We start from the raw sequence: 25,644 nt of genomic DNA, 5'->3' as shown, positions 1-25,644 counted from the left end.
TGGCAAACAGATGCGCACTAAGTAACACGTTGCAGACATCAAACTTCCACAATATATTGTGCCTACAAAATCATCTACTACTGACATTGTGAAACGTCACCAAGCCAAATGTAAGGCTTATACTGACAGAAAACGTGGTGCAAGAGAAGTGCACTTTCAGCCTGGATCTTTAGTCAGAATTAAGAAACCAGGAATACTGAAACAAGTACAATCTAAATTTACTACACCACTTGAAGTGAGACGCCAGCGAGGACCGTACACATATGTCTGATGGACGTATATGGAATGCAAGTCGTCTTGCTTCTGTTAGATATGACTTTGGAGAAGCTCCATTTGATGAAGGACATTTTCCTACTCCTGATGTCTAATGCAATAGGCCTGAAGAAAGTGAACTATTAGGCATACTGAAAGAATCAGAAAACTACCTGCATGGACCCAGGACTATGTGATGTGAATAATGTATATTATTGCTTTAAGATGCATTGTTGTTGTTTATTACATTTGCCCAAATGCTTTCCTACTATAGGGGGGATATGGGGTGTTTATACAAATGGCCTGCGGGTGTCACTGTGCCCAGACTTATACTGTGCATACTTCCTGACAGCTTAAAAGTGAAAGTTACTGTTATATAATGGCTGCATGAGAGCCTGCTAATAAAGCACTGTCATACTCTCCTCATCCTCGGCTACCCAAAACATAACAAATTATGCAACTGGCTGTCAAGTGACTTTAAGTTTTAGAACAGAAAGATGCTCCTTATCAACAGACCTCCACCACCCCTTACCTCCAGCCCAGACAGAAGAATCACTTGGGTTTCTTTTAATGTGTTGCTCTCATAACATATGAGTTTGCACCCTAACAAAGGACCTGGACTTCAAGGCCCAATTCTCACTATTGCCTTATTAGATCTACTTATTTGTTCATCTAAATATCTTTAATTTTATACACATAACACTTGATTGTTTTGATTAGGGCAATCCCTTTCTATGTGCTCTGTAAATGCCGTGCCATGATCCCCTTATCCAATCCCTGTACAGCTTTACCGGGACTTATTCTTAAAGGACCACGAGGGTACTGCAAATCTTAATAGGAGAAAATCTTGCCCACTCCAGCCCTGCTCTTCACTTCTGCCTTGTAAAAGCCTTGTATTTTTGCCTTCCTCTGGATCAACTGGCAGTTAGGCAGGTTAAAAAAAGTTAAAAGGTTGAACATGATGGACGTGTGTCTTTTTTTCAACCTAACTTACTATGTTACTATGTATTTAAAATTATATTTGGTTGCTGTCTTCCCTTACCCCAATAACCAGGAAGATCTCAAGACTTTGATAATGAGTTATACAGGGAACTCTGAGTATCACTCATGTATTATAAGGGATAATGTACCCCCTACTGTAAATGATAAGGATATTAGAAGTCACTGAGGGGTTGTTCTGTGACCATATAAAGGCACAAGGCTGCAGGCTGAGTTATACAGGGAACTCTGAGTATCACTCATTTATTATAAGGGATAATGTACCCCCTACTGTAAATGATAAGGATATTAGAAGTCACTGAGGGGTTGTTCTGTGACCATATAAAGGCACAAGGCTGCAGGCTGAGTTATACAGGGAACTCTGAGTATCATTCATGTATTATAAGGGATAATGTACCCCCTACTGTAAATGATAAGGATATTAGAAGTCACTGAGGGGTTGTTCTGTGACCATATAAAGGCACAGGGCTGCAGGCTGAGTTATACAGGGAACTCTGAGTATCACTCATGTATTATAAGGGATAATGTACCCCCTACTGTAAATGATAAGGATATTAGAAGTCACTGAGGGGTTCTGTGACTATATAAAGGCACAAGGCTACAGGCTGGATTATCAAATCAAATATTATATTGTAAATGTTCAATGTGTGACCTCAGAAAGAATAACTGCAGAACAATGTTACATATTTTTTAATCATTTTTATTATTATTATTATTATTCCAAACACAAAGACATGAGCTGAAAGTCTGGTGTTTACATAATGTTGTTATGCTAGAGTAGAAGTTTGGAAAGGGCATTTGGCTCCTATGAAGCTGTTTAAGTTCAGAGTTTATTTACAGAGACAGACAATGAGATAATGGGAGACAAAGGTCATGGTCCTGCGGATTTGCAGCATTTGTTCATGAACGAGCAGAAGACGTGCAATGGTTCTTTACAGACTCCTTTGGGTTTTGTTCTTGTGCCCTGAGTTCTGCTCAGAGAAGCTGATACGTGTGCCGGGAGGGTCTGCAGGAGACCACGCATATACTTATCATCGCAAGGAGCTAGACAAAAAAAGAAACCATGGTTATTTGGGTCAGTCTTTCCTCTCTACCAGAACTTTATAAAATTTTTTATACTGTTTCACTCAGGTTTTCTCACACCAAGCCAGGTACATGGAGCCACACGTTTAGAACCTTGAGCCATAGCATCACAAAGAAACCAAAATATATCATTTGTGTCCCAGCTCTATGATCCAGCTACTCAAGCCCCTAATTTGTGTTACAGTTTATGTCCATCTGCAACAAGGGCTGCTGTACAAGCTACAGGAACAGGAGCCTGGAGACATGAATTTAATAGATATTCCTAGCTTGTCCTGGGCACTTTTGAAATCCTTTATATTTATACATGGCTCTACGGGAGCTGATATTAGCATTTGCAAATGGATCCCTAAATTGGAGCAGCAGGCACAGATTAAGGTCTAATGCAAGTCTCCATTTTGCTGGAGTTGCCAAAATCTCTGCGTTGGAGTTGGCTGTCCAGACGTTGGGCAAATTCAAGAGGCCAATATTCGGTTCAAACAAGACGACTACAGAGACCTGGTTGGATGAGGACTACATCAAGGTGCCAATATATTCCTTGCCAGGTGGCAATTTCAAACCTGATAAAACCAATATTTGGTCATTTTGGTCATTCAAGCCCTCTCAAGGGTCAATAAGCTTTCAACTCTGGAGGGACTAATTCAGCACCATTTATGTTCACGTTAAGCCACCAAAAAAGAAGTCAGAACAAGACCTTTGAGTGCGGCTTTTCTAGAAGCTATATTTATATTTTTGTTTTGCCGGCACCCAGGCAGTTGTATGCATATTTCGAGTGCACCAAACAGAAGGTTTTGCGCATATATATATATATATATATAGTCAAATACAAGAGTCCTCTGCACTCAACCCATTATCAATATATTTAAGACAAAGACATTTTGTGCTACTGCTACTGAAAAATGCCTTACCCTTTAAACAAAACAGGGATTGTTTGTCCATATATTGCAATATATTTAAGCTGGCCAACTACGGATTTTTTTACTTATTTAAAAAGGTTCCCGGTGTGCACCTCATTTTCAGTCTTTTAAAAGAAACACCACATTTATTTCCTTCTATCGTTTACTCATGGGCCATAAACTATCGTGAGGAACTCTTACCTCTACAATGGCGAATCCAAGGATGACAAACAAGGAATAGCGCAGCACTTGGTGGATCAGAGTCTCCAGTTTTGGCTCACAGGCCTAGAAAAAAAGAGGAGAGTGATTTCCTGACTGTACAGAGCTCATATGGGACCATGGCAAAGAAAATTAAATGAATTACCTAATGTCAGAGCAATGTAAAGTAGTGTGATTGAGACATGGTCTCACAAAATCAATGTAAAGAAGAAATACCTATGCTGTTGTAATTTTATATTAGCTTCTGTATACAGGCTATGAGCAAACTTAGGGCACTGTTCCTGCTGTATTATGCTTAGTACAGGGAATACCTATGCTGCCATCGTTTTATGGGATCTCTCTGTACAGACTATGAGCAAACGTAGGGGCTGTTCCTGCTGAATTGTGCTTAGTAAAGGGAATACCTATGCTGCCATCGTTTTATGGGATCTCTCTGTACAGACTATGAGCAAACTTAGGGACTGTTCCTGCTGAATTGTGCTTAGTACAGGGAATACCTATGCTGCTATAGCTTTACATTATCTCTCTGTATAGACTATGAACAAACTTAGGGGGCTGATCCTGCTGAATTGTGCTTAGTACAGAGGAATACCTATACTGCCAGTTTTATGGGATCTCTCTGTACAGACTATGAGCAAACTTAGGGGCTGTTCCTGCTGAATTGTGCTTAGTACAGGGGAATATCTATGCTGCCATAGTTTTATGGGATCTCTCTGTACAGACTATGAGCAAACTTAGGTGGCTGTTCCTGCTGAATTGTGCTAAGTACAGGGAATACCTATGCTGCCATAGTTTTATGGGATCTCTCTGTACAGACTATGAGCAAACTTAGGGGACTGTTCCTGCTGAATTGTGCTTACTACAGAGGAATACCTATGCTGCCATAGTTTTATGGGTTCTCTCTGTACAAACTCTCTGTATAAACTTAGGGGTCTGTTCCTGCTGAATTGTGCTTAGTACAGGGGAATACCTAGGCTTGTGGCATCCTCTTGTATAATGCAAAATGAGGAGCTAAAAGTCGTTATACACAAAATAATGGACTATGCAGACCCTTCAATAGAGAAACACATCAACATACTGATGCAGTATTTTTTAAATAACTTTTCATAACTGCCCAATAGATTTCTGACCAATCTCTGACTATATTGACCGAGCAAGTAGCCATTGTTTTGGCCCCCATACAAGGGCCAATAATCAGGTGACTCCATCTGACTATCTGAGCCCATGTTTGCCTGTGTATATCCATCTACACACATTCGGGGAAGTTAAGGAAAGCAATAAGGAGAATATTCATATCTTAGTTGGGGTCAAGTACAAGGTACTGTTTTATTATAACAGAGAAAAAGGAAATCATTTTCAAAAATTTTTATTATTTGATTATAATGGCGTCTATGGGAGATGGCCTTCCCTTAATTCTGAGCTATCTGGAAAACAGGTTTCCGAATAATGGATCCAATACCTGTGTATATTAAGGCAATACAAAAGAAACATCTAGAAGAAGATTTTAGGCAATGGCCTGATATAAAATGTAAACAAACACCCATGACAAATTTAGGGATGCACCGAATTCGGGATTCATCCTTTTTCAGCAGGATTCGGATTCGACCGAATCCTTCTGCCTGGCGATCCAAATCCTAATTTGCATATGCAAATTGGGGCGGGAGGAAAATCGCATAACTTTTTGTCATAAAACTAGGGATGCATCGAATCCACTATTTTGGATTCAGCCGAACCCCTGAATTCTTCGCAAAAGATTTGCCCGAATACCGAACCAAATTTTCGTATGCAAATTAGGGGTGGGAAGGGAAAAGCATTTTTTACTTCCTTGTTTTGTGACAAAAAGTCATGCAATTTCGCTCCCGGCCCCTAATTTGCATATGCAAATTAGGATTCTGATTTGGTTCGGCTGGGCAGAAGGATTCGGCCGAATCCGAATCCTTCTGAAAAATCAGCCCAATCCCAAACCGAATCCTGGATTCGGTGCATCCCTACATAAAACAAGGAAGTAAAAACATTTTCCCTTCCCACCCCTAATTTGCATACGAAAATTCGGTTCGGTATTCGGCTGAATCTTTCGCGAAGGATTCAGGGGTTCGGCCGAATCCAAAATAGTGGATTCGGTGCACAATGACAAAAAGTCATGCAATTTCCATCCCGGTCCCTCATTTGCATATGCAAATTAGGATTCTGATTTGGTTCGGCTGGGCAGAAGGATTCGGCCGAATCCGAATCCTTCTGAAAAATCAGCCCAAACCGAATCCTGGATTCGGTGCATCCCTACATAAAACAAGGAAGTAAAAAAATTTTCCCTTCCCACCCCTAATTTGCATACGAAAATTCGGTTCGGTATTCGGCTGAATCTTTCGCGAAGGATTCAGGGGTTCGGCCGAATCCAAAATAGTGGATTCGGTGCACAATGACAAAAAGTCATGCAATTTCCATCCCGGTCCCTAATTTGCATATGCTAATTAGGATTCTGATTTGGTTCGGCTGGGCAGAAGGATTCGGCCGAATCCGAATCCTGCTGAAAAATCAGCCGAATCCCAAACCGAATCCTGGATTCGGGGCATCCCTACATAAAACAAGTAAGTAAAAACATTTCCCCTTCCCACCCCTAATTTGCATATGCAAATTAGGATTCGGATTTGGTTTGGCATTCCGCTGAATCTTTCCCAAAAGGATTTGGGGGTTCGGCTGAATCCAAAATAGTGGATTCGGTGCATCGCTAGACAAATTATAAATATTTGTAAGGGCCTCTTGTATGTAAATAGGTGAAAGTCCCTTTCTGGGCTCCGTATTGTAGCGTCACTGAGCATCCTGTAGCTGCGCATTGTGACATCACTCAAGTATTTGTTGCTGATCCCGAGCTGTTAAGTGAAAATACCACTGAACTTACCTCTGTGTAAATGTCATTTTTCTGCCCAATCACTGGCTGGCAATCCTGGGCATTCTTCTTACAGCAACTCAGAGGCAGGGACTTGTTGTTTGAATACCAGTCTGTTTCCACCCAGTCAGTGTAATTTTTCCTTCCACAACACTCCAGCTGCCGGAAAAAACACACATGTCTGTTCATTCCAATATTTACTAATATAACATCATGCCCCTCCCCTTTATTAAAGGGGACAATGACACATCTGAGCTCATTAAAGGGGTGGTTCACCTTTAAGTTAACTTAGGGAGGCCGATTTATCAAAGGTCGAATTTCAAATTCTTGTGAGTTTTTTTTTTTACACTAAAAAACTCGAATATACTCGAAATTCGATTGGGAGGTTAATTAAGAAAAAATGTGAACGTCTAAAATTAAAACTAATTTTACCGACTAGAAAACTCGAATTCGACTAAACTCTAATCGAGTTGTCAGGATAAGTCGAATGTCAGGAAAGGTATTAACATCTTCAAATAGGTCATTGGACCTCTCCCATTGACTTGTACATAAACTCGGCAGGTTTTAGGTGGCGAATAGTCAAATTCGAATTATTCCCAGGGTAAAGGTTGGATAAATCTCAGAATCAAGTTTGGATTATTCCCATTTCGAATGTGTGAGTTTTGACAAAAAAAATATTCGAAAATTCAAATTTCCTATTCGACCATTAATAAATCTGCCCCTTATTAATGTGTTATAGAATGACTAATTCCAGACAACATTTTTCCTTTTTTTATAGTTTTTGCCTTTTTTTCTGACTTTTTGCAGCTTTCAAATGGGGTTCACTGACCCCATCTAAAAAACAAATGCTCTGTAAGGCTACAAATGTATTGTTATTGTTACTTTTTATTACTCATCTTTCTATTCAGGCCTCTCCTATTCATATTCCAGTCTCTTATTCAAATCATTGCATGGTTGCTAGGGGAATTTGGACCCTAGAAACCAGATGGCTGAAATTGCAAACTGGAGAGCTGCTGAATAAAAAGCTAAATAACTCAAAAACCACAGAATATCCGTCTCTACATCATACTACCAGTTAACTTAAAGGTGAACAATCCCTTTAATATTCTTGCCTAATGCAAAATGTAGAGATTACCATAACATATTAAAAGCTGTTTAACTTGGGATCTCTCGAAGTCAGTCACTTGATACTACATGTGACAACAACATGACCTGTAATTGCATTTCCTAGTCGGAATCAATTCTGCAAACAGATCGACATGGCATTTTAATTATTTAAAGGAGAAGGAAGCTACCAAGGCAGTTTATTGCCAATAGATTAGCCACAATAGTGCAAGCTATAACACTATGTTTATTCTGCAGAATGCTTTACCATACCTGAGTAACAGCTCTAGAATCTCTCTCTGTTAGTTTAGGATAGCAGCTGCCATATTAGCTTGTTATGACATCACTTCCTGCCTGAGTCTCTCCCTGCTCACTCATAGCTCTGAGCTCAGATTACAGGAGGGAGAGAGAGAGGAGCAAACTGAGCATGCTCAAGCCCAAGCCCTGGAGGTTTAAGCTGAAAACAGGAAGTCTGATACAGAAGCCCATGAGTACACAATAGAAGGAAAGAAATGTGGTGTTTCTTTTGACAGAGGACTCAGAGCAGCATTACTTTGAGGGTTTACTGGTGTATTTATATAGACCTTTCTGATAAAGCTTACTTAATTTTAACCTTTCCTTCTCCTTTAAAGGATATTTTGTGTATTACAATACCTTTGTATTCTTTGCTACATGAATAACGATGTTCTACGAAAGGTACACGATTGTTTAGAGACTTTAAGTAAGTGAAATAATCATTGTCCATAGCTGTCTTTAGGGACTCGCAACAAATGTGCAAATACCCTCCCATAACAACTAAATGGATCATTTAATACAATAGAAATGTGCACTTGAAGTGTGAATATTGTGTCACTGTGTTGTTGTTACTTTACCTGCTCCTGGATAAAATCCACTGTTGAGCTCGGGGCATCAGCGCCGTTATAGTTCTTGAACAGGGTGTCCATGTTTTTTTCCAGTTCGGGGTTAATCTAGAGAAATGCCAAAGTGATATCCATATTTATATAGATATAAATCAAGAAATAGTTGCACTCTCATTGCAGGATAAATTACACACACACACACACGACCTGTTATCCAGAATGCTTGGGACCTGGGGTCTTCCGGATAACGGATCTTTCTGTAATTTGGATCTTCATACCTTAAGTCTACTAGAAAATCATATAAACATTAAATAAACCCAATAGGCTGGTTCTGCTTCCAATAAGGATTAATTATATCTTAGTTGGGATCAAGTACAAGCTACTGTTTTATTATTACAGAGGAAAAAGTGTCTATTGGCCCTTCGGTAATTCTGAGCTTTCTGGATAACAGGTTTCCAGATAACCTGTACATATACAGTTTTCAAGAGTCAATTGCTCTCTATATACAGTAACTAGCCTTCAAGCTCTTCCTCAAGGGAAGCTAGCCAGAGAAAAGGGAAATCATTTTTTAAAATTTGGATTATTTGGATAAAATGGAGACTATGGAAGATGACCATTCCGTAATTCAGATAACGGGTTTCCGGATAACGGATCCCCAACGCCGGATTTCCATGTCGGGCGCCCCAAGGCCGCACGGTCCGACCAGGCGGCCGCACGGTCCTAGCGCCCACCTCACCTCCCCTTCCCAGCGTGCCGGCGAAAAAACGCCGGCGCAGCTGCTGTAATTGCATGGGGATGCACACGTCCCCATAATGCGGCTGGGAGGCATGCCGCCCCTATTTTTTTGCCGCCCTAGGCCCGGGTCTATGCGGCCTTGCCGCAAATCCGGGCCTGCGGATCCCATACCTGTACACATACTGCACTGTTACATGTATAAATCATACAAATCAGTGCAGAACAGTTGGAAGCACATCCATTATACACCTGATCCCACTTGCTGTAGGCAAAATCGGATTTTCGGTTTCCTCCTATAGGACCCACCTTATCGACAAACACAAGCCCCAAGATGATGGCAGCCACTCCCGCGGCAAAGATGATGGAGATCAAGAACATAAACTGGAAATAAGGAAGAAAAACTGTTATAGTTAACAAAATATATACATATATCCAGTGTATACGGATGTCAAGAAAATTGAAAGGAGCATCATTTGAAAAAGAGGGACAATGTATAGTAAGTAATGGACACAAATGGCACAGTTTCACCAACACTATGATTAATGTAGGACGATTAATGTTTGTGAAATAAAGTGAATTAATTTTACCTCTACCTGGAGTCCTGCTGCTGCTTTAGGAAACTAAAAAACCCTGCAACTCACTTTCTGGTAATACAAAATCCCTTCGGGGGGTCTGCAAGTAGAGACTGTCCCATAGAAATCAGGGCCATTGTGAGGTTTGAAAATGAAATTGTCTTTTCATGGGCGACGAGGGCCAGGACACATCTGCTTTTTTACCCGGTGTATCACCAAAAGAGCAAGGGGATTCTGTTGTGTCAGGGACCATTGCCTCTCACTGTATAATGTATTAGAGTATTTGGGGATACAGTTCCCATTGCCTCTCACTGTATAATATATTAGAGTATTTGGGGATACAGTCACTGTATAATATATTAGAGTATTTGGGGATACAGTTCCCATTGCCTCTCACTGTACAATATATTAGAGTATTTGGGGATACAGTCACTGTATAATGTATTAGAGCATTTGGGGATACAGTTCCCATTGCCTCTCACTGTATAATTTATTAAAGTATTTGGGGATACAGTTCCCATTGCCTCTCACTGTATAATGTATTAAAGTATTTGGGGATACAGTTCCCATTACCTCTCACTGTATAATGTATTAAAGTATTTGGGGATACAGTTCCCATTACCTCTCACTGTATAATATATTTAGGATATGGAGTTGTTGTTCTTGGATTTCACTGTATAATGTATGTTTATCCTTTAGGCTAATGGCACATGGGGCAGTTTTTCTGCAGTGAATTTTAAGTATTTTAAGAAATTTTAAAAACCACTCATGTCATTTCCTATTGTAAATTGCTGGATACACCAAGTATATTCAGCTTTGACACCCTTCAGATATCTTGCTCCTCACAGGCAACAGAGTACAGATATGGGATCTGTTATCCAGAATACTTGGGACCTGGGTTTTTTTCCGGATAACGGATCTTTCTGTAATTTGGATCTTCATACCTTAAGTCTACAAGAAAGTCACGTAAACATTAAATAAACCCAATAGGCTGGTTTTGCTTCCAATAAGGATTAAGTATATCTTAGTTGGGATCAAGTACAAGCTTTGTACTTGTACTGTTTTATTATTACACAGAAAAAGGAAATTGTTTTTAAAAATGTGGATTATTTGTATAAAATGGAGTCTATTGGAGACAGTCCTTCCGTTATTTGGTGCTTTATGGATAACAGGTTTCCAGATTGCGGATCCCATACCTGTACATATACCGTTTTCAAGAGTCAATTGCTCTTTACCTAACTATCCTTCAAGTTCATCCTCTTGGTTGTGGATCCACTAACCTGTTAAGTCTACCTGTTATCAGTTCTTTTATGCCACTTGTATCTATTTCCCCTTTAGTTTTAATGCTACTGTCCAGAAACACCAACAGAAACCTTTGGTGGATCTTTAACAAAGGTCGAATTTGAGAGCAATGTGAATTTTTGTAAACTCAAATATATAAAATTTTATTCACAATTCGAATGGTATGTTATTTTTATGAAAAAACTTGAACTACTAAAATTTGATCAAATAGTGCCGACCCTAAAACTCGAATCAAATTAGAATAGAGTTTTCCTCCGAAAAAAATAACGACTTTTGCACGTCAAATTTATTTTTTTGAGGCACAGCATTTTTTTTTCTCCCATTGGAGTCTAAGGGGCATCATTTTCGAATGCAAAACTTGGCAGAAAATTGGCCCATCGCTACTATTAACATCTTCAAACAGTTCAAGGGACCTCTGCCATTGACTTCTACATGAACCCTGCAGGTGTTAGGTAGAGAATAGTGAATTAGAACTGTTTGCAAGTTGTGATAAACCTCACATTCGATTTCAAATTCTAGTTGGTGCTTTTAAATTGGAATTTGTACGTTTTGGCCATAATAAATTCAAAAATTTGAATTCGAATTTACCATTTGAACCTTAGTAAGTCTGACCTTTTATATTACTCTTATCTGGTACCTTTCTCATCTGGTCCAATATCCAAACCTCTAATGTTTCATTAATACACAGGTGGCTTCCCCTATCCTCTCCATGCTCCGAATCTCCCTTTTCCATCACCTCTTCTTTTCACCAATATCTACCATCTTTGTCCGTGTTTTATGCTCTTATTACAGGTGCACAACTGAAACTATTGCTCTTGAGAATGTCTCACTGCCTGGGAGCTCGTGACTGGAGAAGACTTCTCAGGCTGCACTTGCCTTGCAGGCTATGACTGTTCCTGATTGGAGAAGTCTTCTCTATGTTGAGTTCAGCTTTTCTTTCAGTAGCTTCTGGCTGGAAGACCAAGTAGAAGCTGGCATGTACTATTCAACTTTCCCTATTTTTGAGGGACAGTCTAGAGCAGGGGTCCCCAACCTTTTTTTACCCATGAGCCACTCTCAAGTATAAAATAATGTTGGAGTGCAACACAAGCATGCAAAAAGTTCATGGGAATTTCCCAAATAAGGGCTGTGATTCAGTATTGTAGCCCCTATGTGGACTTGCAGCCAACAGGAGGCTCTGTTTGGCAGTATATATGTTTTTTATACAACTAAAACTTGCCTTTAATCCAGGAATTCAAAAAGAAGCACCTGCTTGGAGGCCACTGGGAGCAACATCCAAGGGGTCAAAGAGCAACATGTTACTCTCGAGCTACTGGTTGGGGATCACTGGTCTAGAAATAACTCAGATGGGTTTACATGGGTTCATTGTCTGGGCATTGATTAGGGACATGGTCTTGAATGCCATATTATTTAGATCTGGAATGCTGGGAAATATGCTAAAGGCATATACTTGAGCCTGCTGGGAACCAAATCTGGGTTCATTTGTGGACACTCCCATGTTACTCCCCAACCAAACGTTATTTATGGGCAGACCATGTCCCTCACCGCTCCCTGATAGGGAATAAATGAGGAGCAAAGGGAACAAGCCTGGAAAAGAAATTAACTGATCTTCGATTGTGAAGGGTGGCGGGAGTTGTAGTTCTGCATTAACTGTGGCACTGACTAGCTACATTCCCAGAATCGCCAGCATTTAAAGCACCATACTCACACATCCCAATCCGCAGCAGGATTCCTGTGTAGTAGAACAGCAGCCTAAAATCGCGATGAAGAACATGATGACCGCTATGGCGAGAATAATCACCGACGGCAGCATCACGTACATGTTCCCGAGAAGGTTTTCATATTGTTTATATGTAACAATAGTGCTTATTCCAACATAGGCCAGACCCACAGAGGCCGCCTGAAAGAGAAAACAGAAAACAGTCACTCAGGTATATTCTGCTTCTACATGATTTGAGTCAGGACAAACTTTATCAGAGTGGCTATCAGAGTGGCATGGTTGATAAGAATATACTTACATTTCTAGTATGATGTAGAGAGTGATGTTCTGAGACAATTTGCAATGGGTTTTAATTGTTTTATTATCTGTGGTTTTTGAGTTATTTAGCTTTTTATTCAGCAGCTCTTCAGTTTGCAGTTTCAGTCTGGTTGCTAGGGTCCAAATGATCCTAGCAACCATGCATTGATATGAATAAGAGACTGGAATATGAATAGGAGAGGGCCTGAAAAGTAGGAATAACAATACATTTGTAGCCTTACAGAGCATGTACTTTTTAGATGGGGTCAGTGACCCCCGTCTGAAAGCTGGAAAGAGTCAGAAGAATTACATTCATTTGTTTTAGTTTTTTAAATAATTTTTTTAAATTTTTTTAATGCAAGGTTTTTCATCTTCCCCACCCCCTCTCTTCTGCATTCCTCTTCTTTGTACCCCTTCACTCTGTTTTATAATTGCATTACCCTCACACCCAAACGTTTTCTCAACCTTACCTTTCCTTTCTCTGAACAATTAAATCAGATGAGTGAGGAGAGCAATCCAAACAGCAGAATACCTGCTACAATGTGGTTTATTTGTAACTACAAACACAACATGTTTCGGGGCCACACACGCCCTTTATCAAGTGTAACAAAAAATGGAAACAAAGTGACCTTTTAAGCATATCCTGTTTTCCTTTCTCTGTTTCCATTCTCCTTAAAGGGGTGGTGTACTTTTAATCTATCTTTTACTATAGAATCGGTAATTCTAAGCAACATTTCAATTGGCTTTTATTTTTTATAGTAATTGAATTATTTATTGTCTTCTTCATCTGACTCTTTGCAACTCTCAAATGGGGGCCACTGACCCCATCTAAAAAACAAATGTCCTGTAAGGCTACAAATGTATTGTTATTGCTGCTTTTTATTACTCATCTTTCTATTCAGGTCTCTCCTATTTATATTCCAGTCTCTTATTCAAATCAATGTATGGTTGCTAGGGTAAATTGGACCCTAGAAACCAGATTGCTGAAATTGTAAACTAGAGAGCTGCTAAATACTAAATAACTCAAAAACCACAAATAATAAAACATGAAAACCAATTGCAAATTGTCTCATAATATCACTCTCTGCATTATACAAAGAAAATGAGGTGAAAAACCCCTTTTACATTTAGAGGCAGAATTATTATGCGGTGTAAAAAATGGCAGAATAATTCACCACGCATGGTCGCGTGAAATATGGTGTTATGTTTTTTTTTACATGCCTTTTTTTGGAGCAACTTCAGCCAGCACTCATTTACAAAGCTCTGAAGCAGTGAAAAATAATGGCAGCAAATCTGGCTTTCGATTGGTGAAAAATAAAACACAACTTGATAAATTTGCCGTTTATTTTACACAGCTTTTACACCATTTTTTCGGCAAATTTCTTTTTACACAGCATAATAAATAAGCCCCCTAAAGAACCAGTAACATCACATTTTTTTAAAAAAAACAAACAAATGTTTTAGTATACCACGGAAAAAAAACACCAAGTCTAATTAAACTTTAAAATCGCACAGCCTTTATTAAGAAATAACTTACTGAACTCCGCTTGCCCTCCTCTTTAGAAAAGGCGACAGGGCGACAATCCATTGTGCGGCGCTCAATTTCTCTTCCCTGGCTATCTCCTATAAGGAAGGCAAGGAGGAGAAATCGAGCGCCGCACAATGGATCGCCCATCGCTTTCTAAAGAGGAGCGCAAGCGGAGTTTCGGTAAGTTGTTTCTTAATAAAGAAATTTATGTTGGTGTTTTTTTTTTTCGTGGTGTACTATCTAATTTTTTTTTTTGATGTTACTGGTCTTTTAATGTACTTTCTTTTTATAATCTCCCTTAGCCATTGCTTTCTGTCCTGTACTCAACCCACACCCTTCTTTTTTCTTATATTATCTGTTCCATTACCAGTGCAAATACTGCAAATACAGTTCCCCATCAGCTCTGACCACTTCCCTGAATTCTCCCACTTCTAACCTGCCCCATTCATTTCTTTGCTACCCTCCCTCTCCAGTCCTGTATTCACTTCATTTAAACAAACTAAAAAGAAAAAAAATAAATAAAAAGCTTAAATCTTATTTGGCCTCTCCCATTCAATACAAAATCCAGTAAATATGACAGGAGAGGGGGCAGAGCTTACTGGAACATGGGTGAGGCTGACAGTGACCTGGTGCTTTATTTTAGAAAATAAAATGATTTATGAGTGAATCTGAACTGAGGAGGAAGTGAATGCAGTCAATGTTCAGCTTTCCAACACTTTATTTCAGTTTCAGATTGTTCACCAGGAATAAAGATTTTTTTTCAATTGATTTCCATTTTTTATTTCTTATCGTTTTCCCAAAACTGAAGTGTGAAGTTGAATGTTGGTGTCCCCGGTGATTGAGTGTCAGCTCAGTGATCCAGCTGCAGATTCAGTTACAATTTGCTCCATTAGTTGATACATTTCTCAGTAGGATCTATGGGGAATTTCAGCAACTATTGTATCAAGTCTAACAGCTGCCTTTAATGAAACTCAGAGATGCAAGTTCGGGAGCGGAAGGAGGGGACAGCCCGCACTGGGGCCCTATATTTACCACCCACCCATAGGTGCTCCGTGCCGACAAAAGTCCCTCCCGCGGTTGGAAATGAACCCTATAATCTTTGTTTCTGTTTTTGTATACACATTTGTTGCAATGCTGTCCCCCTGTTTGTATTGTATTGCAAAGACTATGTGCACAGGAGAGTTATGCAAATAATTATACATATATAAATACATATATACATAAACAAGGGCAGAGGGGAAGAACGAGGAAGAACTTTTCTAACGTTAAAATCTTGAAAGCAGAAGAGACGGTGCGTGACTGTGACCTATAGGAAAACTGTAGCAAAAATACAGAGTATTGTGCAACATTGTCCATGTTCTGCTTTTGAATCAGTTAAAGGGTAACTAAACCTTTCTCAGACCCTCCCCCATGATCGGCCATATAATGACAAGCAATTATACTAAATGATATCCTGTTTTATATCTACCGTTCAATGTTCCTATTCACTTGAATGGGAGATGCATCGCCAGTGGTAATACAGGGATAAAGGGAATGTTCAGAATGAAAATGAGGATTCTATAAACAAAGGAAGTCATGTTTCCTTCCCGAGAGACACCGCAGCACAGAACAATAAACCCCCTTCTCTATTCGATGTATCACTCCAGCCATATGACTTCACTGCTTTACACGTGTCTTTATCCTTTGCACTTTGCACTTTGTGCACAACAATCGCATCACCTGCTTTGTAATAAAGCCAAAAGCTTCATAACAGAACATGTGACTCTTAAGTCTACAGGCGGCTTCTCTGCTCCCAACACGAGTTTTCCTCCGTATCACAGAACAAGGCATCTGTATCAACTGATCTGAAGGATAAGGATGGGCTTATCAGAGCCATAAAAGAATAACTGGCAGGGAATTCCGGGAATGAGAGGAGCCAAGATTAGACTTTATTAGGGTTTCAGAGCTGTTTCACTTGGTGCCTGGGAATGGGGCAACTAATAATTATAATAGTGTAGCTAATAGCAATTATAGGGATATTTATGCTGGGACAAATAAAGGGCTGGTTTGTTTTTCCGAAGTCACCCCAAAGTTGACTCACAAGGAAACTTGGGGCGACTTCAGAAAACGAATCGATCCGAGTGCCATCCCGTCTGTGTTTTATATTCTAGCCGGTGGAAAGGCAGTTCGGGGAGATTAGTCGCCCGAAGTAGAGGAGATTTGTCGTCAGGCGACTAATCTCCCTGAATCTAAACATGTGCCTCTGCCCTTAGTATGTTATAGAATGTCTAATTCTAAGCAACTTTTCAATTGATCTTCATTTTTTCTTTTTTATAGCTTTTTAATTATTTGCCTTCTTTTCCTGACTCTTTCCAGATTTCAAATGAGGGTCACAGACCCCATGTAAAAACCAATGATCGGTAAGGCTACAAATGTACTTTTATTGCTACTTTTGATTACTCACCTTTCAGACCCTCTATTATTCATATTCCAGTGACTTATTCAAGTCAGCGCATGGTTTCTAGGGTAATTTAGACACTAGCAACCAGATTACCGAAACTACAAACTGGAGAGCTAAGTAAAAATCTAAATAATGCAAATAACACAAATAATAAAAACCAATTGCAAATTGTCTCACTCTTTACATCATACTTAAAGCAACTTTAAAAGTAAACAACCCCTTTAAAGAGGAAGTTCGCCTTTCAATTAATTTATAGTGTAGACAAGGATATTCTAAGACTGTTTGAAACTGGTCTTCATTTTCATTAATAGTTTTTGGCTTTCCAGGGTCAGTGACTCGCATTTGAAAACTGGAAAGCATCAAAAGAGGAAGATAATTAAAATACTATAAAAAATAAATAATGAAGATCAAATGAAAAGTTGCTTAGAATTAGCCATTCTATAACATACTAAAAGTAAACTTAAAGGCGAACCACTCCTATAACCAGGCTAAAGGGAACTTGCTCAGATTAGATATAACTATAATTTACACATTGCTATACTGGGGCAACTTGTGATTTGTCTTTTCTTTCTTCTTCTAATTTTGGGGTATGTGGATAATACGGGCAGAAACACGCAGAAAGCGGATTGTTCACGAGAGAATTTTTATTTTTATCATAATTGTTTATCACTTTCTAGTCAGGTGACCGTGAGTCATTATCATGTGATTCCTTCCACTGTCTGGGCACGGCCTCAGTTCAATGCTGGAGAACAAAAGATCCAACTTTTTTGTTTGAAAACGACTGAATTCTAAATAATTTATTTTTGCTAAATATGATGTTTAATATGGTCATCCACTGGCCCAATCTGCACAGTATCCAACAGGACCTTGGGCTAATAGGTCAGGTACCATGAAAAGCCACAAGCACTTGCATGGCCCCCTGTGCTTCATTCAGTGGCCTAACTAGTGGAAGCAGACCCTGCATCACAGGGGTGCCTGGCCAGTGGGGTCTGCCTCCTCTACAGTTAAGTGGAAACCCCCCCCCCCCAAGCAGCTCTCTTACCTGTGGCTGGGGAAGGGGGATGCAGGCTGCTCTGGTGCTGGGCAGGGAATATGAAGGCATGAGGTGGGAGTAGGAAGGCATGAGGCGGGAATGGGAAGGCATAAGGCGGGAGTGGGCGGACATGAGGCGGGAGTAGGAAGGCATGAGGCGGGAATGGGAAAGCATGAGGCGGGAGTAGGAATGCATGAGGCGGGAGTAGGAAGGCATGAGGCGGGTGTGAGTGGGCATGGGTGGGGAGTAGGCAGGGTGGGCAGCTTGGCAAGTACAGTGTGTTGGGCTCTCTGAAGATTTTTTTTGCAGGGGGGCCCAGCGCACTGTAGTTACTCCACTGGTTCTGTTTGTATGAGCCACCCCCAAACAACCCAATGATTATAACAGCAGGAATTTAAAAGGAGCTGCAGACAGACTCCTCCAAATGTAATAGTCTGGGGCCCTATAGTAAATGATGGCAGCCCTGATTGTGGGTTCCAGTATATACAAGGCCTGTCATTGGATGGTATTAGGGCTGCCACCTCACCCCTTTAAAACCAAACACATATGGAATCCACAGCCTGCATAGCTAATTAGCAATTCATTTAGATGCATGGCTGCACAAATATGCAAGCGTCAAGTCGGATGCGACAGAAATAAGGTAAGAGATGGAAATGTTGTATGAAGTCGAAGCGTTCATCCGACGCGACACGACTGTCGGATGCAGACGCAGAGTGCAGCGTAGGCATCCGACAATTGTGTCGGACGAACGCTGCAACACCATCCGACGTTCCTGCCGCTTACCTTATTTCCACGAAATTGCCCGTGGAGTTCATCCCTAAATCAGTTCAGTCTGCAGCATGCATTTAAATGAATTGTTAATAAGCCATGCAGGCTGTGGATTCCATATGTGTTTGGTTTTAAAGGGGTGAGGTGGCAATCCTAGATGGTATTCATTTGCCTTTATGTTTTATTGACCCTGTTTCAATTTGGGTCTGTGACCCCCCCCCCCATCCCCCTCCCCACCGCCATCCCTGGGATCCTGCAGAACAAGAATACATGCTGATATATAATACATTAGAATCATTTTTTAACCTCAATTGGAAATATGTTTATTCTGCCTATTTATTAAAGTAAAGGAGAACATCCTCTTTATTAAATATTGGGAATTAGTTCCAATATTAAACTGAATAAATGTTGGTTACTGAGATGTTCCCTGTGTCAACAGCTTCAGAGGGCAATGCCCATAACAAGACGCTGGGAGTCAGGAATCACTTGGGAGTCTCATACATTTCCTTTGAATTCCCCTGGAATTTCCTCCCTTTGAACCTGAACAGATTCCAGTTACTCCGGGGGCCCCTGGGGCAGGTCATGCTTCCGTGGGGCTCCCATTGTGGGATTTCATGTGATTATTTCCTGAGCACCACTGACATCACTTCAAGGAATTTGCACGTGGAACGATAAAAAAAGCGCCTTTATTATCTGAAGTGTCATGAGAAGCTTGCCCGAGGAGCAGCAGGGGGATTATACTATTCCTGAGTCACGGAATAGTCGGAAATGGTTCATGATCACAAGCGCCGGTATAAGTGCTTTAACGAAAATACCAATTTCCCAAATCTCAGGGATAAAATTGACTTTTTCTAATATCAAAGAAATTCTCGTTTGGTTCCCCCTGAGAAGAGGAGACCGACCCATTAAATACACAGTGCAAGGGCCCAGTACAAAGGCTCTTTATTGCTTTTATCCAGACAGAATAATACTCAGCATTGTCATACGCAGCAATATGGCTCACTGGCCCGTGCTGTGCGCGGAACACAGATATTCCTCTCTCTGTACTTAACTCAAACACAACTTGGCGGCCAAGGGAACTTACTCCAACCTGCTGCATCAGCACAAAACCCACATGAAAGAATCAAAAGTGTATATTCCCAATAAATCTAAGATAACGAGACTGTAGCTTTAAATAAACTATACGTACAGCACTGATATTGGGTGGCACAAAGGAGATCTAGGAGGGGGAGAAAATGGGGGTGCAAGACTCTGGAAAAAAGTATCCCAGGTTGGCATGTTTTTTTTAAAACAGAATAGGACTGAAGTGGGTATAATGAGCCGGGTCAACAGGTACTGGCACCCAAGGACTGCTCCACCCTCTGCTTATTCCCCCTTTCTCCCACAACTAGTTGTCCGACCTGAACTCCCTTTCCCCCAACAAGCAGCCGCCAGACCCAAAGCCTCTTTCCTAGTCGCAACCAGCAGTGCTAGACCCAATCCTACTTCCCAACACCACTGTTCAATGTCGGACTGGCCCACTGGGATACCAGGAAAACTCCCGGTGGGCCCAAGTGTCAGCGGGCCCTTCTGCTTCTAACCATTGGCCTGTTTCATGTTCAATACCTACTTCTGTACGGGAACTAGTTGCACCCTAGGCACCGACCTACCCCTAGTTCCAGCCCTGGTACAAAGGTATAAACGCTGACACTTTCTGGTGTTTAGGTCTTTTGTTCTCATTTAAAAAGGTGGTTCAATGTGAAGTTAACTTTAAGGGCTCTAACACACGGGTCTTTTTGCCTGTGCTCCCCTGCGTTGCGATTTCTTCCGTTCAGCCGCAGAGGATCGCAGGAGTAGACGCAGTCAATTATTTTAAAGGGGGCTGTAAAGTATGTAAAGCTCCCCATAGACGCGACGATTCTTCTTGCCGAACGACCGATTTTAGGGAAGCCCGACCAATTATCGTGCGGTTAGTGGTATTCGAACGATCGTACATCTTACGATTTTTCGGCCGACATCTGTCGGGAAATTGATCGGCCAGGTCAAAAAATCTTTGTCGGCCCCAGTGCAATCTCTCTATGTTTGCAGGGCCAAGCAGGCAGCTCCCCTTTGTTTTCCTGGTAAATTGGTCTTTTTAGTTGATGGTAAATTCGTACGATCGTACGATCGTTCTGAGAAGATCGTGGTCTCACGATCAGGATCTGATCTTTTAAAAATCTCAACATCTATGGCCAGCTTAAGCGCCAAATGCAGGTTGGGACACAGAATGTTGCATTTCACCTGCGTTCGACAAATACATGCGTCTGTGTGAGTACAGCCCCATTCACAATAATTGACTGCGTCTACTCCTGCGATCCCCTGCGGCTGAATGTCAGCTGGCCTTCATTTTTTTTATAGTTTTTTAATTATTTGCCTTTTTCTTCTGACTCTTTCCAGTTTTCAAATGGGGGTCACTGACCCCATTTATAAAACAAATGCTACAAATGTATTGTTATTGCTATTTTGCTTTTATTTATTATTTATTTATTGCTTTTTATTACTCCTCTTTCTATTCAGGCCTCTCCTATTCATATTCCTGTCTCTTATTCAAAGCAATGCATAGTTGCTAGGGGAATTTGGACTAGTTTACTAGTCCTGTTGCTATATTGCTAGGTTCAAGGTACTAAACTACTCCCAGTATCATTATGTATCTTGTACACACTCATTTATATCCCACCCTACCTATAATCCTAGTACTGCTCACTCATAGGCCACTTCCATTGTGATTTGATTGGCCAGATCAGTGCACTTTTGCATCCAGCCATAAAGCTCTTACATTAGAGAGCAATCTGATTCTGATGATTTACCCCCCCGACCCAGCCAACCCCCTACCTGACCCAAACATGGAAGTGGCATCATCTTTGTAAGGGGTGCTCGGCATCGGAGATGGTAAGGGTAGCAAGGGATTTATTCATTTATACGTTTTATAAATTTACCAGCAGGTAGTAAATGTGTAATACAGGTATGAGACCTGTTATCCAGAATGCTCGGGACCTGGGGTTTTCTGGATATTTAATCTTTTTTGAAATTGGGATCTTCATACCTTAAGTCTACTAGAAAATCATATAAACATGAAATAAACCCAATGGGCTGGTTTTGCTTCCAATAAGGATTAATTATATCTTAGTCGGGATCAAGTACAAGTTACTGTTTTATTATTACACAGAAAAAGGGAATCGTTTTTAAAAATGTGGATTATTTGGATAAAATGGAGTGTTTGAGAGACGGCCTTTCTGTAATTCGGAGCTTTCTGGAAAATGGGTTTCCGGATAACGGATCCTATACCTGTACCGGCCCTGGCTGGCAATTTGCCAGCAAGGCCAGTAAAAAATACCTGCCAGGTGGGAAGCCTAAACTGAAACCTGCTCATAAAGGACAAATCCTGCATTGAATCCCAAACCAAACCCTGGATTCAGCGCATCCCTAGTGAATATATAAAGGTATCGCCAAAAGCCTACCTGCCCCCCACTATTTGGTCTCGGGGTTCTCCATTCCAGCCCCCAAGCACTACTAGACCCTGCAGCAGAAATTATTCCTTTTGATACAGTCACTGCTGACCAATCACAGAAGGAAGAGACTAATATTTGGCACCAAATCACAACTAAACAGGTATTGTATTTACATTGCTCAATATGTATTTACTGTACAAACACCTCATATTTCCATATAAACTCTCAGTGTTGATTTGATCTGTCAGGTGCTGAGTGAGGTCACACTATAAGTCTCGGCTCTAGCGGAATCCTGAGAATGCGGCTGCATCATCATCACTATCATCATTTGTTTATTCAAAGGTCGGACACCTATACGTATTACATACCAACCAACAATTTGGAAATAGAAAGAGGGACAAAAAGATTTGCCACGGGGTGAAATTTTTGATCATGCTCATTTTTTTGGCCACACCCCTAATTACCATGTTCATTTTACAAAATTTGCCAGGTTATATAGGTTTACTACTATACCTGCTATCCCACAGTCACACTCCCTTCCCAGGGACTATTATCCACTGTTACTATAGACACCATCTCTCCCTACTATACCTGCTATCCCACAGTCACACTCCCTTCCCAGAGACTATTATCCACTGTTACTATAGGCACCATCTCTCCCTACTATACCTGCTATCCCACAGTCACACTCCCTTCCCAGAGACTATTATCCACTGTTACTATAGGCACCATCTCTCCCTACTATACCTGCTATCCCACAGTCACACTCCCTTCCCAGAGACTATTATCCACTGTTACTATAGACACCATCTCTCCCTACTATACCTGCTATCCCACAGTCACACTCCCTTCCCAGAGACTATTACCCACTGTTACTATAGACACCATCTCTCCCTACTATACCTGCTATCCCACAGTCACACTCCCTTCCCAGAGACTATTATCCACTGTTACTATAGGCACCATCTCTCCCTACTATACCTGCTATCCCACAGTCACACTCCCTTCCCAGAGACTATTATCCACTGTTACTATAGACACCATCTCTCCCTACTATACCTGCTATCCCACAGTCACACTCCCTTCCCAGAGACTATTATCCACTGTTACTATAGGCACCATCTCTCCCTACTATACCTGCTATCCCACAGTCACACTCCCTTCCCAGAGACTATTATCCACTGTTACTATAGACACCATCTCTCCCTACTATACCTGCTATCCCACAGTCACACTCCCTTCCCAGAGACTATTATCCACTGTTACTATAGACACCATCTCTCCCTACTATACCTGCTATCCCACAGTCACACTCCCTTCCCAGAGACTATTATCCCACTGTTACTATAGGCATCATCTCTCCCTACTATACCTGCTATCCCACAGTCACACTCCCTTCCCAGAGACTATTATCCACTGTTACTATAGACACCATCTCTCCCTACTATACCTGCTATCCCACAGTCACACTCCCTTCCCATGGACTATTATCCACTGTTACTATAGACACCATCTCTCCCTACTATACCTGCTATCCCACAGTCACACTCCCTTCCCAGAGACTATTACCCCACTGTTACTATAGGCACCATCTCTCCCTACTATACCTGCTATCCCACAGTCACACTCCCTTCCCAGAGACTATTATCCTACTGTTACTATAGGCACCATCTCTCCCTACTATACCTGCTATCCCACAGTCATACTCCCTTCCCAGAGACTATTATCCACTGTTACTATAGACACCATCTCTCACTACTATACCTGCTATCCCACAGTCACACTCCCTTCCCAGAGACTATTATCCACTGTTACTATAGGCACCATCTCTCCCTACTATACCTGCTATCCCACAGTCACACTCCCTTCCTAGAGACTATTATCCCACTGTTACTATAGGCACCATCTCTCCCTACTATACCTGCTATCCCACAGTCACACTCCCTTCCCAGAGACTATTATCTACTGTTACTATAGACACCATCTCTCCTTACTATACCTGCTATCGCACAGTCACACTCCCTTCCCAGAGACTATTATTCACCTGTTACTATAGGCACCATCTCTCCCTACTATACATGCTATCCCACAGTCACACTCCCTTCCCAGAGACTATTATCCACTGTTACTATAGACACCATCTCTCCCTACTATACCTGCTATCCCACAGTCACACTCCCTTCCCAGAGACTATTATCCACTGTTACTATAGGCACCATCTCTCCCTACTATACCTGCTATCCCACAGTCACACTCCCTTCCCAGAGACTATTATCCACTGTTACTACAGACACCATCTCTCCCTACTATACCTGCTATCCCACAGTCACACTCCCTTCCCAGAGACTATTATCCACTGTTACTATAGGCACCATCTCTCCCTACTATACCTGCTATCCCACAGTCACACTCCCTTCCCAGAGACTTTCATCCACTGTTACTATAGGCACCATCTCTCCCTACTATACCTGTTATCCCACAGTCACACTCCCTTCCCAGAGACTATTATCCACTGTTACTATAGACACCATCTCTCCCTACTATACCTGCTATCCTACAGTCACACTCCCTTCCCAGAGACTATTATCCACTGTTACTATAGACACCATCTCTCCCTACTATACCTGCTATCCCACAGTCACACTCCCTTCCCTGAGACTAATATCCACTGTTACTATAGGCAACATCTCTCCCTACTATACCTGCTATCCCACAGTCACACTCCCTTCCCAGAGACTATTATCCACTGTTACTATAGACACCATCTCTCCCTACTATACCTGCTATCTCACAGTCACACTCCCTTCCCAGAGACTATTATTCCACTGTTACTATAGGCACCATCCCCCACTGCCACAGTATTAGTAAGTAGGTGTAGAAAGTGCAGATTTTGATTGAAGTTGGAATTACTTTTTGTCTCCCCATGTGTCATCATAACATTTGTATTCTAATAACAATAATAGCACTTACAACAAACTATGTGTTAGTAGGAACACAAACCTCTGGGTCTATAGCTGTAGTTACAACAAAACTCCCCAAATATTTTCTAAATTGATTCCGGGAAATATTAATACAGGATCCATTACAGACAAACACAGTTCTATAACAGACTTACCAGGAAGATGAGGCTGACCAAGAAGAGGAAGGTTTTGGAAGTGAATAGTGCAATGCCCATAGTGCTGGTGCCTCAGTGCTGATTATACAGAGAGAATAACAATCACTACTCGCTGCTCTGCTCCTCTCTCCTGTGACTGAGCTCAGTATAACCTGCAGCCTCTCCCCATACAGTCATATGCTCTCTACTCACTCCCAGTCTCTCACTGCACTGGAGCAGCGCACCCTGCTGGTGGGGAACCATAATTTCATGTTGAGATGTGTTTTATAACAAATTCATAGCAGTTATGGAATCTGTTATGTAGAAACCCATTTTCCAGAATGCTCCAAAATACAGTGCTTCCCTTAAAGGAAAACTATACCCCCCAAACAAT

General features: G+C 41.2%; 1 protein-coding gene across 1 annotated transcript; it reads right to left on the bottom strand.

The window, feature by feature from the left end:
• Positions 1 to 1,937: 1,937 nt before the first annotated feature.
• Positions 1,938 to 25,390, bottom strand: tspan36.L (tetraspanin 36 L homeolog). The gene is given in 7 exon segments (NM_001090093.1): positions 1,938 to 2,295; positions 3,429 to 3,512; positions 6,343 to 6,489; positions 8,307 to 8,402; positions 9,336 to 9,410; positions 12,612 to 12,803; positions 25,272 to 25,390. Coding segments are annotated over 7 exon segments (723 nt in total). The 5' UTR covers positions 25,332 to 25,390; the 3' UTR covers positions 1,938 to 2,226.
• Positions 25,391 to 25,644: the final 254 nt, after the last annotated feature.

Source organism: Xenopus laevis, chromosome 1L (genome assembly GCF_017654675.1).
Source record: "Xenopus laevis strain J_2021 chromosome 1L, Xenopus_laevis_v10.1, whole genome shotgun sequence".
In the NCBI taxonomy this organism is placed as follows: domain Eukaryota; kingdom Metazoa; phylum Chordata; class Amphibia; order Anura; family Pipidae; genus Xenopus; species Xenopus laevis.
The sequence above is the reverse complement of the archived record's forward strand: the minus strand, read 5'-3'. Positions and strand labels throughout refer to the sequence as shown.